We start from the raw sequence: 18,685 nt of genomic DNA on the forward strand, positions 1-18,685 counted from the left end.
ATTGGACACAACGTCGGTGTCCTTTCCCCGGATGACTTCGGAGCTGAGTGTAACACACCTTAAGGTAGGTACCATGGCTTTGAATTTGGCTAGTCTGAATGCGAGGGGCTTGAGATCATCGGGCCGGGTGGCTCGCCTCCGGCACGACCTCTTGTCCCTGGGAGTGGATGTTGCTGCGATTCAGGAGACGCATTTCGTTTCCTCTGTGGACTGTCAGGTGCTGGCCCGAGACTTTGAGGTTTTCTCAGCATATGGCAGCCCGCGGGGGAAGGGAGTTTCCGTGTTGGTTAAACGTACCCTGTCGGCGACGGTCGACGTTGTCCATAGAGATGCGGTGGGTAGGCTGGTTGTGGCCGATGTTGCCGTAAAAGATTCTGTGTTTCGGGTGATTGCGGTTCATGCGCCCAGCACCGCTCGTGAGAGGGTCTCATTCTTCAGTCAGCTTGACGCGTTTGTAGATTGTCGGAAGCGGGTAGTGCTAATGGGGGATTGGAATTCCATCTTAGACCCTGACATAGATAAGGTAGGAGGCGGAGCTAGAGGATCGGAGAGGTGCGAGTCCAGCCTGGCTGATCTGATGGCTAGATGCGGTCTGGTCGACAGGTTTCGGTTCGAGCATCCAGGGCGGGAGATGTGGACGTGGACCAATAGTGTTTCCTCCTATCCAAATACCTATTTGGACAGGATGTTAGTTAGGAGAGGCGAAGTAGACTTCTTATCTTGTCCCACGTTCACTTGGCTAGGCCAGACGGACCATAAATTAGTTATGGCCCGGCTGAAGCTAGGAAATAGGCCTAAGTTAGTGGGGTACTGGAAGTTAAACACCTCCCTTCTGGAGATACAAGACTTCCAAGATCAGTTAAGAGAATTGATTAAAAAGGTACTAGTGGGGGCGGTTACCGGGAGTAAGTGGTGGTTAGGTCTCAAAGCCAAGATCAGAAGCTTCTCCGTCAAGTATGCCCAGCGCCTCGCACTAGATAAGGCCAAGATGAAGAAGAAGCTAGAGCAGAAACTAGCCCAGGCTACGGGGGAGGGTGATAGGGTTAGTCAGGAACTAGCTAAGCAGGACCTTCTACGCGAGACTAGCGAGCGTTACGAAGGCCAAGTAGTTAGAGCTAGGCTTAGAAAGATAGGCAACGAAGCAGTCAATTCTGATGCAGACGTGCGCCGTGAGGTTTCTAGGCGTGGCTCGGACAAATACATTGCAAAAATCAAACATCCGAATGGACGCACCCTGGAATCGACTCGGGAGATCTGCGAGGGGTTTCGAGAACATTTCGAGGAGCGTTTTATGCAGCAGCCCGATCTTCCGGTCCTTGAGTTTAGCGACTATTTGGCCGACTCTCCCCGCCTCGAGGCGGCTAGAGCGGCTGGTTGCGAGGGCCGGGTGACGGAGCAGGAGGTCTTTACTGCGCTGAAGCAGGTCAGCTGTGACAGATCGCCAGGACTTGATGGTCTGCCATACGAACTGTACTTGAGGCTGTCACCCATGTTTCTGCCTCTTCTGACGGATATGTTCAACCATTGGTTTTCTCAGGGATCCATCCCAGGGCAGGTGACCAAGGGAGTGATCACATTGCTGAAGAAAGGTGACGGGCATGGAGGGGAAGAGTTAGACGACTACAGGCCCATAACTCTGCTAAACACAGAGTTGAAGATTTTGGCCAAGGTCCTGTCGAATCGGCTGCAGGTTGTTATCGACGAGTTGGTTGAACCGGAACAGAACTACGCTGTGAAGGGGAGATCGATTCAGAACAACTTGCACCTGATCCGCATGATCCTAGAGGGGGGAATAGATGACGACACGGAAGCCGCGCTGATAAACTTAGATCAGTCCAAAGCTTTCGATAGGGTCGACCATCGTTTCCTGGCATCTGTCTTAGAGGCCGCCGGTTTTAAACCGGACTTTTGCAAGTGGATCTCCATAATGTATCGACAGCCCATGGCTGTCGTGCAAGTTAACGGAAAGCGCTCGAAACCCTTTGTTATCTCTCGGTCGGTTCGTCAGGGTTGTCCGCTGTCGCCCCTGCTTTATGTCCTGGCTTTGGAGCCTCTTCTCCGCAAGCTGAGACATGGGGAGGCAAATTCGGCCCTGCGCGGAATGGCTCTGCCTGGCGGCTCAGCTGCCAAGGTATCCGCGTTCGCCGATGATGTCACGATCTTCGTGTCGGGCTTCAGAGACATTGAGGTCGTGTCGGAGGCACTCACACAGTACGAAAGAATTACAGGGGCCAAGATAAACCGCAACAAGTCGGTAGGACTGCGGTTGGGCGCATGGAGTGGCAACGCAAACCTCCCTGCGCCCTTCAGCTGGACAGATGGCCCGGTCCGGATCCTCGGCGTGTGGTTCGGACCGGGTCTCCAGCTTGACAAGAATTGGTTGGAGGTACGGTCAAAGGTGGAGGCTGCAGTCAATTCGTGGCTTCCTAGGAAACTTTCCTTAAAGGGTAGAGCTGAGGCGTGCGCCACTTACGTCTTTCCTCTCATCCTTTACCGACTGGCCGTACTTCCCCTGCCTGCACAACACCTAAAAGCTCTTGTCGAACTCTTGTCCTCGCTCCTTTGGGACAGAGGAAGACACTGGGTGAGCAGACAGGTCTGTATTCAACGTCCGTGTAAGGGAGGCTTGGGAATGCCGGACTTGAAGTGTCATCGAGATGCTGAGAGGCTGGCCTTCCTGAGCCACTATATGCAGGAGGACCAACCGTGGCACCCCGTGGTTACTGCCGCCTTCCCCGACCTCGTTCTCGACCCTTCCATCGAGAGCCGTCGCAGGCCGCGGGGAGAATCTGCCTACATGAAAGAGTGCCGAGCCGCGCTAAAACGACTACCAAGGTCCAGTGACCTTGTGACTGCTACCCGTAGGGAACTCCACAGGGATCTAGTGAAGGGGGCCGCTGACGACCCGCTATGCGCGCGTTTGGGGTGGCAGCAGAGTGAGATCCGCTCCGCGTGGAGCTGGGCGCCAGGTTCGAGTCATCTAAACAATTCGGAGTTCTCTCTGACCTGGCGATTGGCCCGAAATGCACTTCCACTCAACAACGTACAATGCAGTTCTGGGTTTCTGGAGTCGCCTGATTGTCCCCGTTGTGGGACAATGGCTGTGGAAACTACGGATCACGCTTTCTTCGATTGCCGCGAACTCCGCCAGTACTGGTCGTATGTCAGTGGGGTGACGGCTCGCATCGATCCTGAGCATCCTCGCCCAATTACTGTATCCAATGTTGTGGACAACGTGAGGCCGCCGTGGGACCGGGAAAGACAAATGGTCTACGTTACGATTCTGGCCGTGGCGAGAATGGTGATTTGGACGTCGCGTCTGCAAGGTTGCCGGGGGGTGTTGTCTTTTTCTGATCAAGATCTGATCGCTTTCTTTAAACACCAACTACGGGTGAAGATCAGATGTGATAGAAGAAGGCTGCATCGCGCGGCATTTGACAGAAGATGGATACATGTGGCAAGTCTGTGTGTACAAAGAGGAGCCAAATTTGAATACGTGTTCCCCGCCTAGGTGTGGAACGCGCAGTTCTGTAAAGTTAAATTAAACAAGTAGTCTCTCAGCTAGCTGAGTGTGTGTTCCATCTCTCCCCGATTAGGAAGCCTCCAAGATCCCCATCCCCTCTTACCTGCAATTTTTGTTTTCACCCCTTCCTCTAAATTTTACCCATCTTGGAGAAAAAGAAATACAAACTAACCTCCATCCCTTACCCACAAAATTTTCTTTTCTCCATTCACCCCCATCTAGAGGGCATCCCCACCTAAAGACTGACCCGCAGAAGCGAGGTTCCTTTTACAAACCTAGTGGAACGGGCAGTCTATCAACTAGACGGGGTTGGGAGGGTCCTACTAATCACCTTTTGTTTTTTCTTCCCCCTCCCTCGACACAAATGAATTATTGTTACCATTTTATTGTTATCTTTTTTGTATTTACACGTCAATAAAAAATGTTTTAAAAATTGGGAGTTACTAGGACGTCCCCCAATATGAAAGAGTGAATGCGGTATTATGGTGAAAGAAGATACTAGCTGGGAGAAACTTTCGACTTTGTTTAGTTCTGGAGTGACAAGGATGACCAACGACCCCCAAAATCCCCCCTTTTGAGTTGGCCATGTGCCTAAGTTTTTTGTTCATCGTTGTTTTTTTTTCTGTATTTTTTTTTTTTAACATGAATAAAAGATTTAATATCTCAAAGTGTAGTATCTGTCCCGGAAGATACTGCAAGCAAAGACCATATGTGGGGGCGACCCCACATATAAGACCTTGGTCAATATAGGGGCAACCCTTCATACCAATTGTCACTATCCAGCTCCCCTACTCCCCGGGGAGTTGGTCCCTATTTCCCCTTCACTCCTCACTTTAAAAATCGGCCTTGTGCCTAATTTGCTTAGTGGGGGAGCAAATAAATACCTCAAATCTGTTCTTCAGATACTGCACTTCAATTTCTTGTTCTCTGTCAGTGGAGGAGAAATCTTTCACGACTGAGACAATTTTTATTTTTGTTCCTTTTCTCCACATTAAAAAACGACCCTGGTGTCTAACTCTGTCCCGTGGGGAGGCATTGTAAATAGGAACATTTTAATAATTAGAATATCTCAAACAAGTTTTACTTCTTAAAAAGTAAAAATTTAAAAAGCTTTTCCAAAAAAAAAATTACAAAAATGAGTTGTTTATCAGAACATGGAAATTACAAATAAAATTTACCAGTAATTTATTGCCTAATTTCGATTTGGATTTAATGTACAAAATATTTGAGTTTTTACTCCAAAATGTTTTATATCTTTAGAGTAAATAATGGCCAAAATGCAATTAAAGAAAGAAAAGAAATGTCAAAATTGATTTAAAAAAAAATAGTATGAGATGCCTTCAATAAGGTTCCAGACTTTTTTTTAAAGGCATTTAAAATTATCACAGACTCTTGAAAATTCACTATGTTATTGCAATACATCTTATGAGATGAATGACCAATTTTTATGATTTCAGGTTCAAATGAACAGCTACAGCAAGAATTAGTATATACCCTACTAAATCCTTATTGTCACAGCTGGTGGATTTCAAAAATGCAATCTAGACGTGAGGACACTTTAGAAGAACGACGTGCAATAACATTCTGTTTTTAACTTGAAAAAAAAAATTGCCACAGAAATGTATGGAATGCTTCAGACTGCTTTTGGACCATCTCGCATGAATTGAGCATCAGTTTTTTAGTGACATAAGAGATTCAAGAAAGGCAGGGGGTCTGTGACTGAGCTATAAAGAAGATGAGGAACTGTTTAGTCTAATAGTTTGTGACAAGGATGGAGTAATGGGTTGGTGCATTCACGTAAGTGTTCCGCATCTTCGAATAATTGTGTGTACAGTTTCCACACTGTCATCGAACTGTGAACTTATTGTCTCTATAGACACACGACAGTCCTTATTCATGAAATTCTTTATTTGGCCAATCAACTCTGGTATTCTAGCTTCCTTACTCCTCCCACACCTCTCATCATCCCTCACAGACTTACAGGTTTATTTGAATCTCTTATGCGACTCAAAAACTGATGCTCGATTCATGCAAGATGGTCCAAAAGCAATCTTAAGCATTCTATACATTTATGTGACATTTTTTCCAAGTTTAAAACAGAATTTTATTGCATATCGTTCTTCTAAAGTGTGCTCATGTCTAGATTGCATTTTTAAAATTCACCAGCTGTGATAATCAGGCTTTAGTAGAATGCATTCCAATTCATGCTGTAGCTATTCATTTGAACCTGAAATCATAAAAATTGGTCAGTCATCTCATAAGATGTATAGCAATAACATACTGAATTTTCAGTAGTCTATGACAGTTTTAAATGTTTACACAAAAGCCTGGAAACTTATTGAAGACACCACGTAGGTCAGCACATAAAGTATGTAAAGTGATTTCTTTCATTTGAAATTTTTTCTTTTATTTTTATTACAAATTCATCAATTATGATTGGAATGTTTTCTTTTTTGCAAATACCCAAAGGAAATATTTATTAACAAAGCCCACCCTCCCCATGTTAAGCTTTCTAAATAATAATTTGATTATTTAGAAAGCTATTTTTAACATGGGAAGACAGGGCTTAACTTAACAATTTAACAAACAAAAGAAAATATGTTTTTGTTAAAAAATAAAAATAGTTAATAAAGTCCTTGTCTGAAACAAAATATGGGAAATGACTGCTGGGCACATTTTAAGCCAAAAGTGGCAAATTTCGGTTATCATGCCATTTCGTTGAAATCTGACAAACACAGAATTATGTTCCTTGTTTTCTAAAATATTTTCTGTTCCAAACAAAGGAAAGCATGTCTGTATGAACGCATACAGAGTTACCTCCCATTAAAAATAACGGAAATAATTCTGATCTAGATAAAGTATTTTATGGAAGGAATTAAATTTACTTTATTATATAGACATATATAACAACTCTTGTGATGAAGACAAGGAAAATATTTTAGTAAAATAATAAAACGCCATAACAATGCAAATGTATTGCTTAATACTTATAAAAAAGATAAATTTAACAAAAATGTTGTGTTTTATTTAAATTATATTATTCAAAATTTTACTTTTCTAATCGGCTGTATTTTCTTTAAATATTTTCCAGAGAATATCACGTGATAAAAATGATGCTAGCCATTGGCTGGATTATGGTGTTTTCTGTTTGGGTCAACAAGACATCGATAAGGTAGGAGGCAAATGTGAACACTGCTAGAAACAGTTTTCAAAGTATAATCAAATAAGAATAATAGTAAAACAACAATGCAGTTAGTCATTCATATGCAAATCAATGCATTTATATTCTTAAACCACACAAAATATGAGAATTAACAAAGAAACAAACAATATGCGCTTTATAATGTCATATGATTTTGCATAACTGTCTTCAGCCTCCCTGGTTGCCACAGTTTTCATCCATTTGCTTCAGTTGTCAACCAAAAAGAGGAAAATCTCTCGTCTTCTGTAAGTCATGTGGTTTCACCAACTTTCATCATCTAAAGGCTAAATTCTGACCTCCCATCCTTAAATCACTCCCCCATTAAAATAATGGCTTTCATTATTTAACACTTGTATTGCTTGTAGATGTTTTGCTGCATCATCCACTTGTTAACTTTCCCAAGCCCCACTCACCTGACAGATTAGAAGGAGCAATGTAGCATTTGATGGCAATCTAGATCCATCTGTAAAAACTGACCAATAAGCAAGTTTTGTCTATTGGTAGAGATTTATCCACTGAAAACATTTTTTGTGCCATTTTATTAGCTCCAGACAGAGCATGTTACCACTTAAGAGCTACTGCAATAGGGTTACGTTCTCACCTGTGAGTGATCAAGAGACGAAATAAAATGTTATTATACATACGTTTTTATGTTGGTGCTTGTATTATTTTATTGGAATCCTTTGAGGTCAGTGATTTGTATATTTATTTATTTGCGGACTGTTATCCTCATCTTCATATTTGTTGTTTCCCCACGTTTTGTCCAACTCATCCTCTGGCCTTCTTCAGGTGAATAGTTGGCCAAAACATGGTGAAACAACGACAATTATGAAGATGAGGATAACAATCTGCAAATAAAAAAATATACAAATTACTCATCTCAAAGGATTCCATTAATAAAATAATAATAATAACCACTCAGTACGGACCTGACGATGGAAGATCAGATAAGAACGAAAACTTGGATTAATAAAACCAAAAAATCCAACCTTGATCGCCCTTCAGGGCCCGTAATGCAGTGGATAGAGGTGTTGAATATCTACAGTTCCATGTGAGCATTGTCAGCAACTTTGGATAACTGTAAACTTTGATACAACGTCTAGGACCACTCGGCCATATGTCACTAGGACATATGGCCGAGTTGCTGAGTTCAATCCTGAACAAAGGCAGTGAAAAGTAACATTCAAAACAGAGAATCAGCAACTATGTCCCAGAGCCTAGCTAGAGTCCGAACACGGTACCCCCGTAATAATAATAAAGGGTTGGGTTCGAGACTCCTAACCAACGGTTCTCCAGTTGGATACAAAACACCTGATGAAGGCCGGAAGGCAAAACGGCCGAAACGTTGTAACTATAACAACCAAGATGAGGAAGTCAGTCCGACAACCTCAATCAATGAAAACACCTCATCTCAAAAATACAGACAATTACTAACAGAAAGGTTTTATCATTTTTTTGAGGTGGGGAGGGGATTAAGTTCGATTTGAATCCTTTTTTATGATTTCATTTTCAAGTTTTCATAGAATCACATTTGAATCGCTTTTATTTGCTGGAATTAAGTCTTGTTTTCATTCGTGGCATCTGTTTAATACTTTTTTATGTTTTGTTTGTATTTTTTAGGCTGAAGAATGCCTGAAAAAGTGTGTTGCCATCGACCAGGAAAATTTCAATGGGTAAAAATAACTTTTTTAACTTTGTGTTTTATTTTTCACTGCATGTGTCAGATTTATAGATGAGACGATCATTAAAATATTCCTGTCTATTATCAAATAGCAGCAAAACAAAAAAACTGTTGGGCATTCATGATTGAAACTTGATGGACAAGTCATTCACAGACTGAAGTTTATTTGTATCAAATATGATTGGATTACAAAAAGGATTTCGAATTATATCAACGAATCCATGGGTGGTATTTGTGTGTGTGTGTGTGTGTGTGTGTGTGTGTAAAGGGGAGGTAACCCTGTACATTGGTAATCCGCATGTCTTTTTTTTGTGTGTGTGTGTGTGTGTGTGTGTAAAGGGGAGGTAACCCTGTACATTGGTAATCCGCATGTCTTTTTTTTTTTGTGTGTGTGTGTGTGTAAAGGGGAGGTAACCCTGTACATTGGTAATCCGCATGTCTTTTTGTGTGTGTGTGTGTGTGTGTGAAGGGGAGGTAACCCTGTACATTGGTAATCCGCATGTCTTTTTTGTCATGTTTTTTTCATTTCTATTGATTTTGATCAATTTCTTTCCATATAATTTTGTTAGCATAAATTTTGATACGTTTTTTTTTTCTCTTAATATTTTTCAGGCTTCTGTTGTTTGCCATCGTCAGTAGCCTTAAAAATCTCACCGAACTTTCAGAAACGTTTTTTGAGACAGTTTTAATGCTTGCTCCAAAAAGCATAGTTGCTTGGACACTTTTTGGTAAGAAAGCTCATTTTATAGGCATTGTTAGTCTAAAGAACTTTTTATAACCTCTCAAAATGGAAAATTTAAAAAATGCAGAAACACATCAAATATATGTTAACAATCAAGCGAAAATGGGTACTTGTACAGTTTAATGAAGACATTAAAAAATGAAAATATCGAAAAAAAAAAGGTTATATTATACGTATTCGTGTTGAAACGAAGTTCTCCGAAAAAACATTAATTTAATTTCATCAAGTAGTTTTTATTTTACAGCGAAAAAAAATTTTTTTATAATACCGAGCAAAAGGTTCCATTTTTAGGAAGAAAACCTAGTAATAATGATGGGGACGGAGTGTCGGCGCTTTAACTGGAGTTATCTCCCCATGGCGTGTTCAACAAATTTCATAATGGCTGACTTCAACACACTCTCATAAAAACGTGTTTTTCTGCTGTAAAATAAAAACTACTCGATCAAATTAAATTAATTTTTTTCAGAGATCTTCAGTCCAAAACGGATACGTACAATATAACCTTTTTTCGATATTTTCATTTTTTTATATCTTGATTAAACTGTACAAGTACCCGAAAATGTTATGTTCTATAAGTATTTTATTTGCTTATACAAGAATAAAACATTATAATGGGCCATTATGTTCAATTTATGTCCGAAACTGCTTTCTTACTCGAAATTCTAAATTGTTTTTTTTCCACCACGTAACCATCTAATAAAAGTAGGATTTTATTTAGCTAAAGGTGTTAACTTATTTGCTAATATTATTATTATTATTATTATCATCATCTGTATTTTCTTTTCTCCAACTTAACAATATGGCATAAAAGAAAAAAAAAGAAAGAAAAATATACAAAATTATGAGGATGGAGTTTGACCCTGAAATATATAAATTATAAATTTCAAACAAATAAATATTTATTTTCGTGATATTGCGTTTTGATTTGGCTTTCAAACGTATCTTATACATATTTTATTTTATTCAAATTCAATCAACGCTTCTATCATGGAACTCACACCTCTGATGTTAATATTGTGTAGCCAATGCATCGTTCCGTAATTTCAAAATACCACTGCTGAGGGACAACATACAGCTCTTTACTGATTTTTCTTTTCTCTAACTTAACAACATAACAAGAAAGAAAAAAATATACAAAATTCTGAAGATGGAGTTTGACTCCAAATTATAGAATTTTTTCATAGAAGGAAGGTAGAGAAGAGTTAACATGATAATGTTTTATAAAAAAACATTATCATGTAGAAATTCATTCTTGGCATAAGACAGGCTTTTTTTATTTTATTTTTTTTTTTACTTTTTTAACTTTTCTGCTCCTACACTTTTTTTATTTTGCATATCAATCGTTGATTCTTCTTAAGTGTTTACGAAAATTTCAAATAACATTAACAACGAACATATGCTTGATTACTGTACACGCAATAACCCTTATCCTTGAGTGGCCTCCGGGCCTTGATAAGTGGTGACCAACGTGTAAAAAAAAAAATAAATAAATAAATAAAATATGCAAATTAGGTTCGTTTTAAAAGAAAAGCAAATCTTGTCTCACAATTTTCAATCAAGAAAAACATTTGAGAAAAACATTTGAGAAAAACATTTGAGAAAAACATTCAAGAAAAACATTTGAGAAAAACATTTGAGAACACACACAGCCATTTGAACATTTTTAAAAGCATCAAATCTTTAATTAAATGTTTAAAAAGTTTTAAAAAATCGAAATCGGTACTTGTATTGGAATCAGGAATTTAGAACAAAAATCGTAAATGTATCGGAATCGGAAAAATTTTGGGAATCGTCGAATCACTTGTAGTAATATCAATGTATTTCCTTGAGGAAACTTAGATTTAATGTGAGTTGTTTTTATTTTGTGTGTTTTTGGTCATTAGCTGTCTAATAATAGTTATTTCTTAATAAAATATGAATAAACAAATGAATAAAAACATAAATACCAGAATTAAATAAAATTTAAAAACTGAAATATAAAATTATTTCTTAAAATATTTTAAAACCTTGAAAATATTAAACCTTCGAAATACAAGTTTTTACGGTTTTTCAAACATTCTTATAAACTCTTCTATTCCTTGTGGCAGGACTCTTCCATGATGCATTAAACAATGAGATTCCTGCTGAAATGGCTTTCCTTAAAGCCAACCAATTGAACCTGACCAAATTTCTAGCGAAAGATATAACAGAGGCTGACGTAGCAATCGCTGTAGTATCGTCACAACCAACCGGATTGTCGCAACTGAATGGGCCCAAAACAAGTGATACATCACTCACAGAAGTGTCACCAAAGCCTGATGTGTCCATCATCGAAGCCAATGAAAAAAACGACAAACCAATACATTCAGAAATGCTAACGGGAAATAGCCAGGAAAATGTCAGTGAGTAGTTTCAGATTTTTGGGGTTTTTTTTTTTTTTTTGTGTGTGTGTGTTTTTTTTTCATTGGTGCAAAGAAGAACAAAGAAATCCTGCGAGTTTTTTTGAATATACTGTACTAGTGGATCTAGGTGATGATTAACACCGGATTCACCCATGCTTCCAGTTGTCTCACCCAGTCTGCACCCTGGCTGATCAGGTTAGTTATACGCAAACCTTTGCTTTAAAATTCCCTATTATTTTTGTGCATTAGGACAATTCTAGACAAACGCTACTATTAGTGACATAAATCATTTTAAATAAAAAGAATTGAGAAATTAGTTTGAAACAGTTTATTTTGTTTTATCTACTTACTTGTTATATTTGAGTTAAATTTGTTTTAATATTTAATATTAAATATAAGCATAGGAAGTTACTGTAAATATTGGTCATGAGTAAGTAGTCATATGATCTGCCTTCAATAAGTTTTCAGATTGTTTTTTCGTATAGGCACTTTTATTGAAAGTACACACATGAAACTCTAGTCTCCTTTGAAGTAATCTCCTCTGGCTGTAATACACTTGTTGTATCGTTCCAACAACTTCCGAAAGTTCTCTAGTATGATCATGTCAGTAACCCTCGTCACAGTCTCTTTCATATCCTCAATTGTCTCATAATGACAGCCTCTAATGCTTTCCTTGAAGTTTCAAGATTTTTTATGATAGCATGCACCTGAGAAGGGGTGATTTTCAGATCATCTAGTGTGGCGTCTGTCCACAAAGGAAAGTCAGGGAGGAGTGGTTTGCAGGGCCCAGTGTGGAGTTTGAGCCAAACCAACTGGCAAGCATGTTAGCCTTCTCAGTTGCTGAGCAAACAACCTCATGATTGTTGGATAGTGGGGGAATTGTCCATTATTTACTACACTGTTGTAGATTTTCCAGAAATCATGGGTCCCTAATTTCTGTGCTTCAATGCATTTTTTGGTGGTTTCTGTAAAATTCTCTTTTAGCTGTCGCTATTTCTTTCTTGCAGTTACTTCTAGCTTCTATATAGTTCTGTCTGTTTTGACCCCTTAACATTTATTGTTTTGGGCTCAAATCAAATTAAAATGTTTGACCCATGTCCAAGTAACCTGCATCTACAATTTCAAGTGTTTAGACCCAAAATTAGTGGAGGAATTTGGTAGAATCTGCAAAGGTCAATTCTTTCAACTCTGACTTCTTGACAACAAAATTTTCGCCCCAAAACTGATTAAAAAGCTTGCTGCATATCTGAATACCCTTTATGTAAAATTTAAAATGTTTAGACCAAAATTGGCTTAATAGTTTGCTAGAGACTGCAACGGTAAAATCTTTTGAGATTTGACCCCTTGGCAGCCAACTTTTTGTCCAAAAACCTATTAAAAAGCTTGACTTATGTCTGAATACACTTTATTTAAAATTTCAAATGTTTAGACCAAAAATTGTCTGAATAATTTGGTAGAGACCGCAGAGGTCAATTTTTTTAAAATTTGACCCCAATAATGATCCTTTAGCATTTATTATTTTGGGCTCAAATCAAATTAAAAAGTTTGATCCATGTCCAAGTAACCTATATCTTAAATTTCAAGTGTTTAGCCCAAAAGTTTGCGGAGGAGTTTGGTAGAGTTCTTCAAGGTCAAATCGTTGAACTTTGACTCCTTAACAGCAAAATTTGTGGCTGAAACCCGATTAAAAAGATTTTCCCAAATCTCAATACCTTGTATGTAAAATTTCGAGTGTGTAGACCCAAAACTGACAGAGTTATTTGATAGGAAAGTGTACACACGCACACACACACACACACACACACACTTTCACTTTTACAGATATATAGATAGATATAATTTATACCAATAGTAACGTTTATTCAGTTATACTATATTTTTATTCATTTATGACTTAATGAATCCCATTTAATTTACTTGTTGGTACATGCATAAAAATTGTTTTTTTATATGTTTCTTAATTCAAATATTATTTAAAAAAAACATAATTCTGAATACAAACGCTATGCCGTTCAACCCATACATAAAATTAGCGACCCAACTTTTATCACAGTATATATAGAAATCTGATACTGCTGCATTGTTTAACTTGGATGAAGAAATTAAAACATCTAACGTCTATATCGAATGAATCAGTCAGAATTATAAGGCTATAAGATCTGACTCTGGCTCCGAGAATTCCAAAAATTGCGATTTCAACTCATAGAATTCCAAAATATCATACTCTGATTCCTCATTTCAAAGTCTTCTAGTAATCCAACTGTCTGTTGAATTATTAAAGATTAAATAACACGACTCAGATTTCTAACATTCTTACAACTCTGATTCTGAATTTTTCCAAAACCTCCAACTCCCTCTGATTCCTCTACTCTGGTATCAATCATCTAACATAATCAAATCTTCCTTAAATAAGAAAAAAAGTCCGGGTTGTCCTCGATGGTCATACGTCAGATCAACATATGAAGGTGGGTGTGCCTCAAGGATCCTTATTATTCCTCTTATTCATAAATGACCTCCCTGATAAAATTGTCTCTGAGATGGGTACATTTGCTGATGACATCACACTCTATAACAAACATGAGGAGAAAATGAATGACTAAATATTAGCTGAAACCTTAGAGGTAGACCTCCAGTCTGTAGTGGAATGGAGACATAAATCGATGGTAACATTCAAGCTTCTTTCTTTTAATAATTGCAAGAAATCTTCTCAACCACTAATAGCTATGGCTAATGATACACTACCTGAAAGTACTTCGTTCAAACTCTTTAGTTCATGGGAAAAAGGAGTTGGAATAGCTACATTGAGGGCATTGCCTAGGCTGTTGTGAAGATGGTGGGCTCTCTCTACCATGCTAGAGGATTACTTATGCCTGAGAGTATCTTGTACCTCTACAAGGCCACCATTTGCCAATATATGGAGTATTGTTGTCATTTGGGCCGGTGCATCTGTTACTAGCTTTTCTCTCCTAGACAGGGCTAAAAAAAGAGTCGCCAACTTGATAGGTCTCCCTCTGTCAACCATACTTCAACCCTTTTGTCCCATCGATGGAATGTTGCCTATTTTATGAGTATTTTAATGGAACGTGTCCTTACAAGCTCCAAGCCTTTGTATACTCTCAATGTAAATACTCCCGACAAACCAGAAAAGCAGCAAAATTTCTCCCCTACACAGTAGAAATCCATAGATGCTATAAAGCCTTTTACTCTAATAGTTTCTTCCCTTGAACTGTTAGACTTTGGAATTCCCTCTCAGGTCCCTGCTTCCCTGCCAGTACTGACATGCAGAAGTTCAAGTGTAATGTAAACAAACATCTTGCTGCTCAACTCCCTACATAGTATCCCTGCAAATTGTGTCCCAAATATTAGTCACCTACATCCAAGTGGCATTGTTTTATTTGGAGTGAAAATACAAAAAAAAAGTCAAAGGTGAACAGAAAACTGATGTTTATTTCATTAATTGAACCACATTATTTTTTTCATCAATCAAATAAAAATCCATACAAAATCATTAATAATTTTTTAACGTTTTGAATTGAACCTTCAAGTCACACTCGTCTGGAGGTTAAAGGTTCAATTCTCAGTGCAGGCGATACTAAGAATACAATTGTGAATTACTTAAGACTTCTACCCGATCATGGCTGACGGAATGGGGGAGGGGCAATCTCTCTTGTGGATTAAATAAAAGATTCCTTTCAAATTTCTGTACATATTCCTGAATTCAACATAAAAATTGCCAAGTTCGACAAGACGGATCTGAAGACAATAAATGGTTAAATTGTCTGAAACGTTGGAAGAATAAAATCCAAAACGTAGTTTAAATAATTCAAATAATACTTGTTCTAAAATATGACATTTTTCTCCATCATTTTTTTTAGAGGACAGGTACCCGTACTTTAGTCTGATTCAGGGGTTCCCAACCTGGAGTGCTCACATCCCCTGGGGGTGCAAGAAGATATACTAGGGAGTACGAAAAAAGTTTACATGAAAAAATAGGGTATTCGTTTGTGTGTTACTCTTTTGTGTTTTTTGTTTTCTTTTGCAATGTGTCAACTGCTTTCCTTCTATTTTGCACTCAAGTATTTTAATTGAGCGACTATTAAATTTAGATTTAATCCAGCCATGTATTAAACCACGAGTTCAGAAATTTTAGGGGGTGCTTACCTAAAAAGGTTGGGAACCAATGGACTAATTGAATAAAGCCATGTTAAATTATGTTCTCATTTCAGTTTTATGCTTTTTTTTCCAGTAATTGAAGGGGATCTCAAAGGGATTCCAGCCAGTGAACAAAGTGCTTCTACAATTCCCCAATCAGCAATAAGATCAAATTCTATTCATTCACAGGACAAAGCATCGACACCAAAACCAAAGCTGGAAAGAAAACCTTCGCGTATGTTCATTCTCCGATGAGAAATTTGTTGAATTAGTCTGGAAAAAAGGGTTAGGGTTAGAGTAATTGATTTTGTCATTTGAAAGAAGACAATTATGGATAGCGGTGTTGTTAGCATCTCTACACTGTATCGTTTCATGATAGGTGCTCATCTGAGCTCAAATTCCTGCTATCTTTGTAAGACATTCACATCAAGAACTCGTCTAACTACAACCACATCAAATAATTTTCCTTTTTACCAAAAATCAAACAGAACTTCCATGAATAAAGTTTCTTTCCTACAATATTTAATCTGTGAAATAAGATACCACGAGGCTGCTTCCCAACCGATTACAACATGGTCGCCTTCAAGTCTAATGTAAACAAATACTTACCAAACAGTCCTCTTGGAAAATTAGGACCTCTTAAGTAATTCTCTGTCCATTTCACCCACTGTCTCCAATCCTCACATGTCTACGAGTGATGTTTCTGCCAAAGGAGAAAGAATTGCTGTTTTAAGTGTTGGAATCTATCCATCTCACACCTATTGTTGCCTGGCTTTTGACCTTAAGGTAGTATTTTTCTTTAGCCCATTACATCAAGTGGCTTCATGCTTTGTCTGGAACAATTTTTATAAAAAATTCTACCCATAGCTGTAAAGGCGTGTTAAACTTTTCTTTATTGTTGTCTCGGGTTCATTAGCCGTCCATCTTTCTTGTGTTTTTCCCGTAGTCAAATTTTGTTTGGGAACATGTTATGGCTTGCAAATAGCTACAAGAAGAACAGAACAATGCATGACAGTTTAAAATACATGAAAACAACGGAAAGGTTACAAACGAAAGTGTTGGTAATTCACCGAGCATGCGAGGGTCGCTCTGGAATTAGATCCCTCTCTCGGGATCGGCATGAGTTAGTTTATATGGATGATGGATTAGTCCATTTGGAGAGTGGTTCCCCCACAACAGAACAACAACCACAAGACAAAATCCATGGTTCAGATCTTTTTATTTAATATTTGAAATTCTTTCTTGGCTCAGAAAAAAAATTTGTAAGAGGTCAACTGGTGTGAGATTCTGTCTCAAGATCATGGTAGTCAGATCAACTGATTCTTGCTCAGGTCAGGGTCAATTCACGATAGCGTTTTTATTACAAGGTCATTAGTGCAAACTAAAAATAACCAAAAGTGTATATAAATCAAAATGAATAGAAAAATAAATGCTTTTCCAGTTTAATAGGAGGTATCTCTTCTACACCCTCTTTTTTCTTTCCTTTTTTCTTTTTTTACTTTATTTTTATTTTTAATATTTCATTCAATACCCTTCCTCTTAAAAAAAAAAAAAATGCTTTATATTGAGATAATTACGACTTAAACTTTCAATTCATCTGCAGATTTTCGCTTGATGAGGTTGGATTTCGAAAGAAGTCGCACCTAAAATATGTCTGCACATTTGTAGCCAATAATATTTGAATAAATAAAAGAATTTATACTATAATACTGCTCTACTTGTTACTGAGCACTTTTTTAAGTACCGGGTTTTGATTGAATTAAATCATAGTAAACTACAGCAATACTAATATATATATATATATATATATATATATATATATATATATATATATATATATATATATATATACAGGGTGTCCACAAAGTCTGGCTACATAATTTACAGGTGTCCACAAAATCTGGCTACATAATCTACATGGTGTCCACAAAATCTGGCTACATAATCTACAGGGTGTCCACAAAGTCTGGCTGCATAATTCAGCCAGATTTTGTGGACACCCTTGTAACGGGTTAGTATATAATAATACACCAAACCGCTGCAAAAATATACAATGAAACAAACAGAAAATGAAGGAATGAAAACGCTTGTTGAATAAATTTGAACACGTTTATTTTTCGTTGTGAGGTAATTCGTTTGGCGTCAAATAAAGCTTGTATTTGGACGAACCATATTTTTGTGTTCGCCGGGTTGAAGGGTGGAATGTTCAATGTCATTGTTTCATGCTGGGTTTCCGTGGGTTGTAGTGACATTATTATTATTTTACTCGTCTTTTGTTCGCGGTTTGACGTTATTCTTCCACGTGGTTGTCCGGTTATTTTCCGTGTGTTTTGTAAATATTTGTGTTAGAGTTCAACACGTGGTTCCTTCAAAAACGTTCATTTCATTTTAAAGTTCGGAGGTCACCAAATTTGTAACGGGTTAGTATATAATAATACACCAAACCGCTGCAAAAATATACAATGAAACAAACAGAAAATGAAGGAATGAAAACGCTTGTTGAATAAATTTGAACACGTTTATTTTTCGTAGAAAAATAAAAAGCTAATGTTCATTTCAAAAGATGAAAAATCCAAACGTGAGGAGGAAATGAAAAGGCACACATAAAGCGACTGCTGCTTTAACGGGGGAGAAAGAAAGGGCGAACGTATGCAGGTCGCTAACCGTCCGCGCACATGTTTTGACGAGGAGTGGCCACTGGTAGTCGGGAGGCGAAATCTGGTGCGACTGGTCAGCTCAAAAACCACCCGATGAAAGAGGAAGAAAAAGGGGCTGCGCGTGGGACCTTGGTTTTCTGCGCATGCGTTTGGAGAAAAAAAGGAAGTGACCTCACGCTCGTATGTGTGTACGTATGTGTGGTTAATGCGTATGTGTGCTTGCGTGCGTGCCTGGGGTATATATACGTAGTTGTGTATATACGTGCGTGCGTGTGGAAAACAAGTTTGGACAATACTCTCCCTCCTGGGGAAAGAAAAAAAAATATATATGTGTATAGAAATGTATT

The 18,685-nt window shown here is 38.1% G+C and overlaps 1 protein-coding gene across 3 annotated transcripts in view; it reads left to right on the forward strand.

Moving 5' to 3' along the window:
* Positions 1-18,685, forward strand: part of LOC145294128 (cilia- and flagella-associated protein 70-like) — a 147,667-nt gene that overhangs the window by 86,119 nt on the left and 42,863 nt on the right. For 2 of the 3 annotated variants that reach the window (XM_080141234.1, XM_080141233.1), the window contains exons 19-23: positions 6,615-6,695; positions 8,346-8,398; positions 9,019-9,134; positions 11,236-11,529; positions 15,776-15,916. In XM_080141234.1, the coding sequence (XP_079997360.1) occupies positions 6,615-6,695; positions 8,346-8,398; positions 9,019-9,134; positions 11,236-11,529; positions 15,776-15,916 (685 nt within the window). The remainder of the gene's footprint in view (positions 1-6,614; positions 6,696-8,345; positions 8,399-9,018; positions 9,135-11,235; positions 11,530-15,775; positions 15,917-18,685) is intronic. The other variant, XM_080141235.1, reaches the window with a different exon arrangement.

This window comes from Euprymna scolopes, chromosome 15, assembly GCF_053919585.1.
Source record: "Euprymna scolopes isolate OS-2025 chromosome 15, ASM5391958v1, whole genome shotgun sequence".
Taxonomy (NCBI): domain Eukaryota; kingdom Metazoa; phylum Mollusca; class Cephalopoda; order Sepiida; family Sepiolidae; genus Euprymna; species Euprymna scolopes.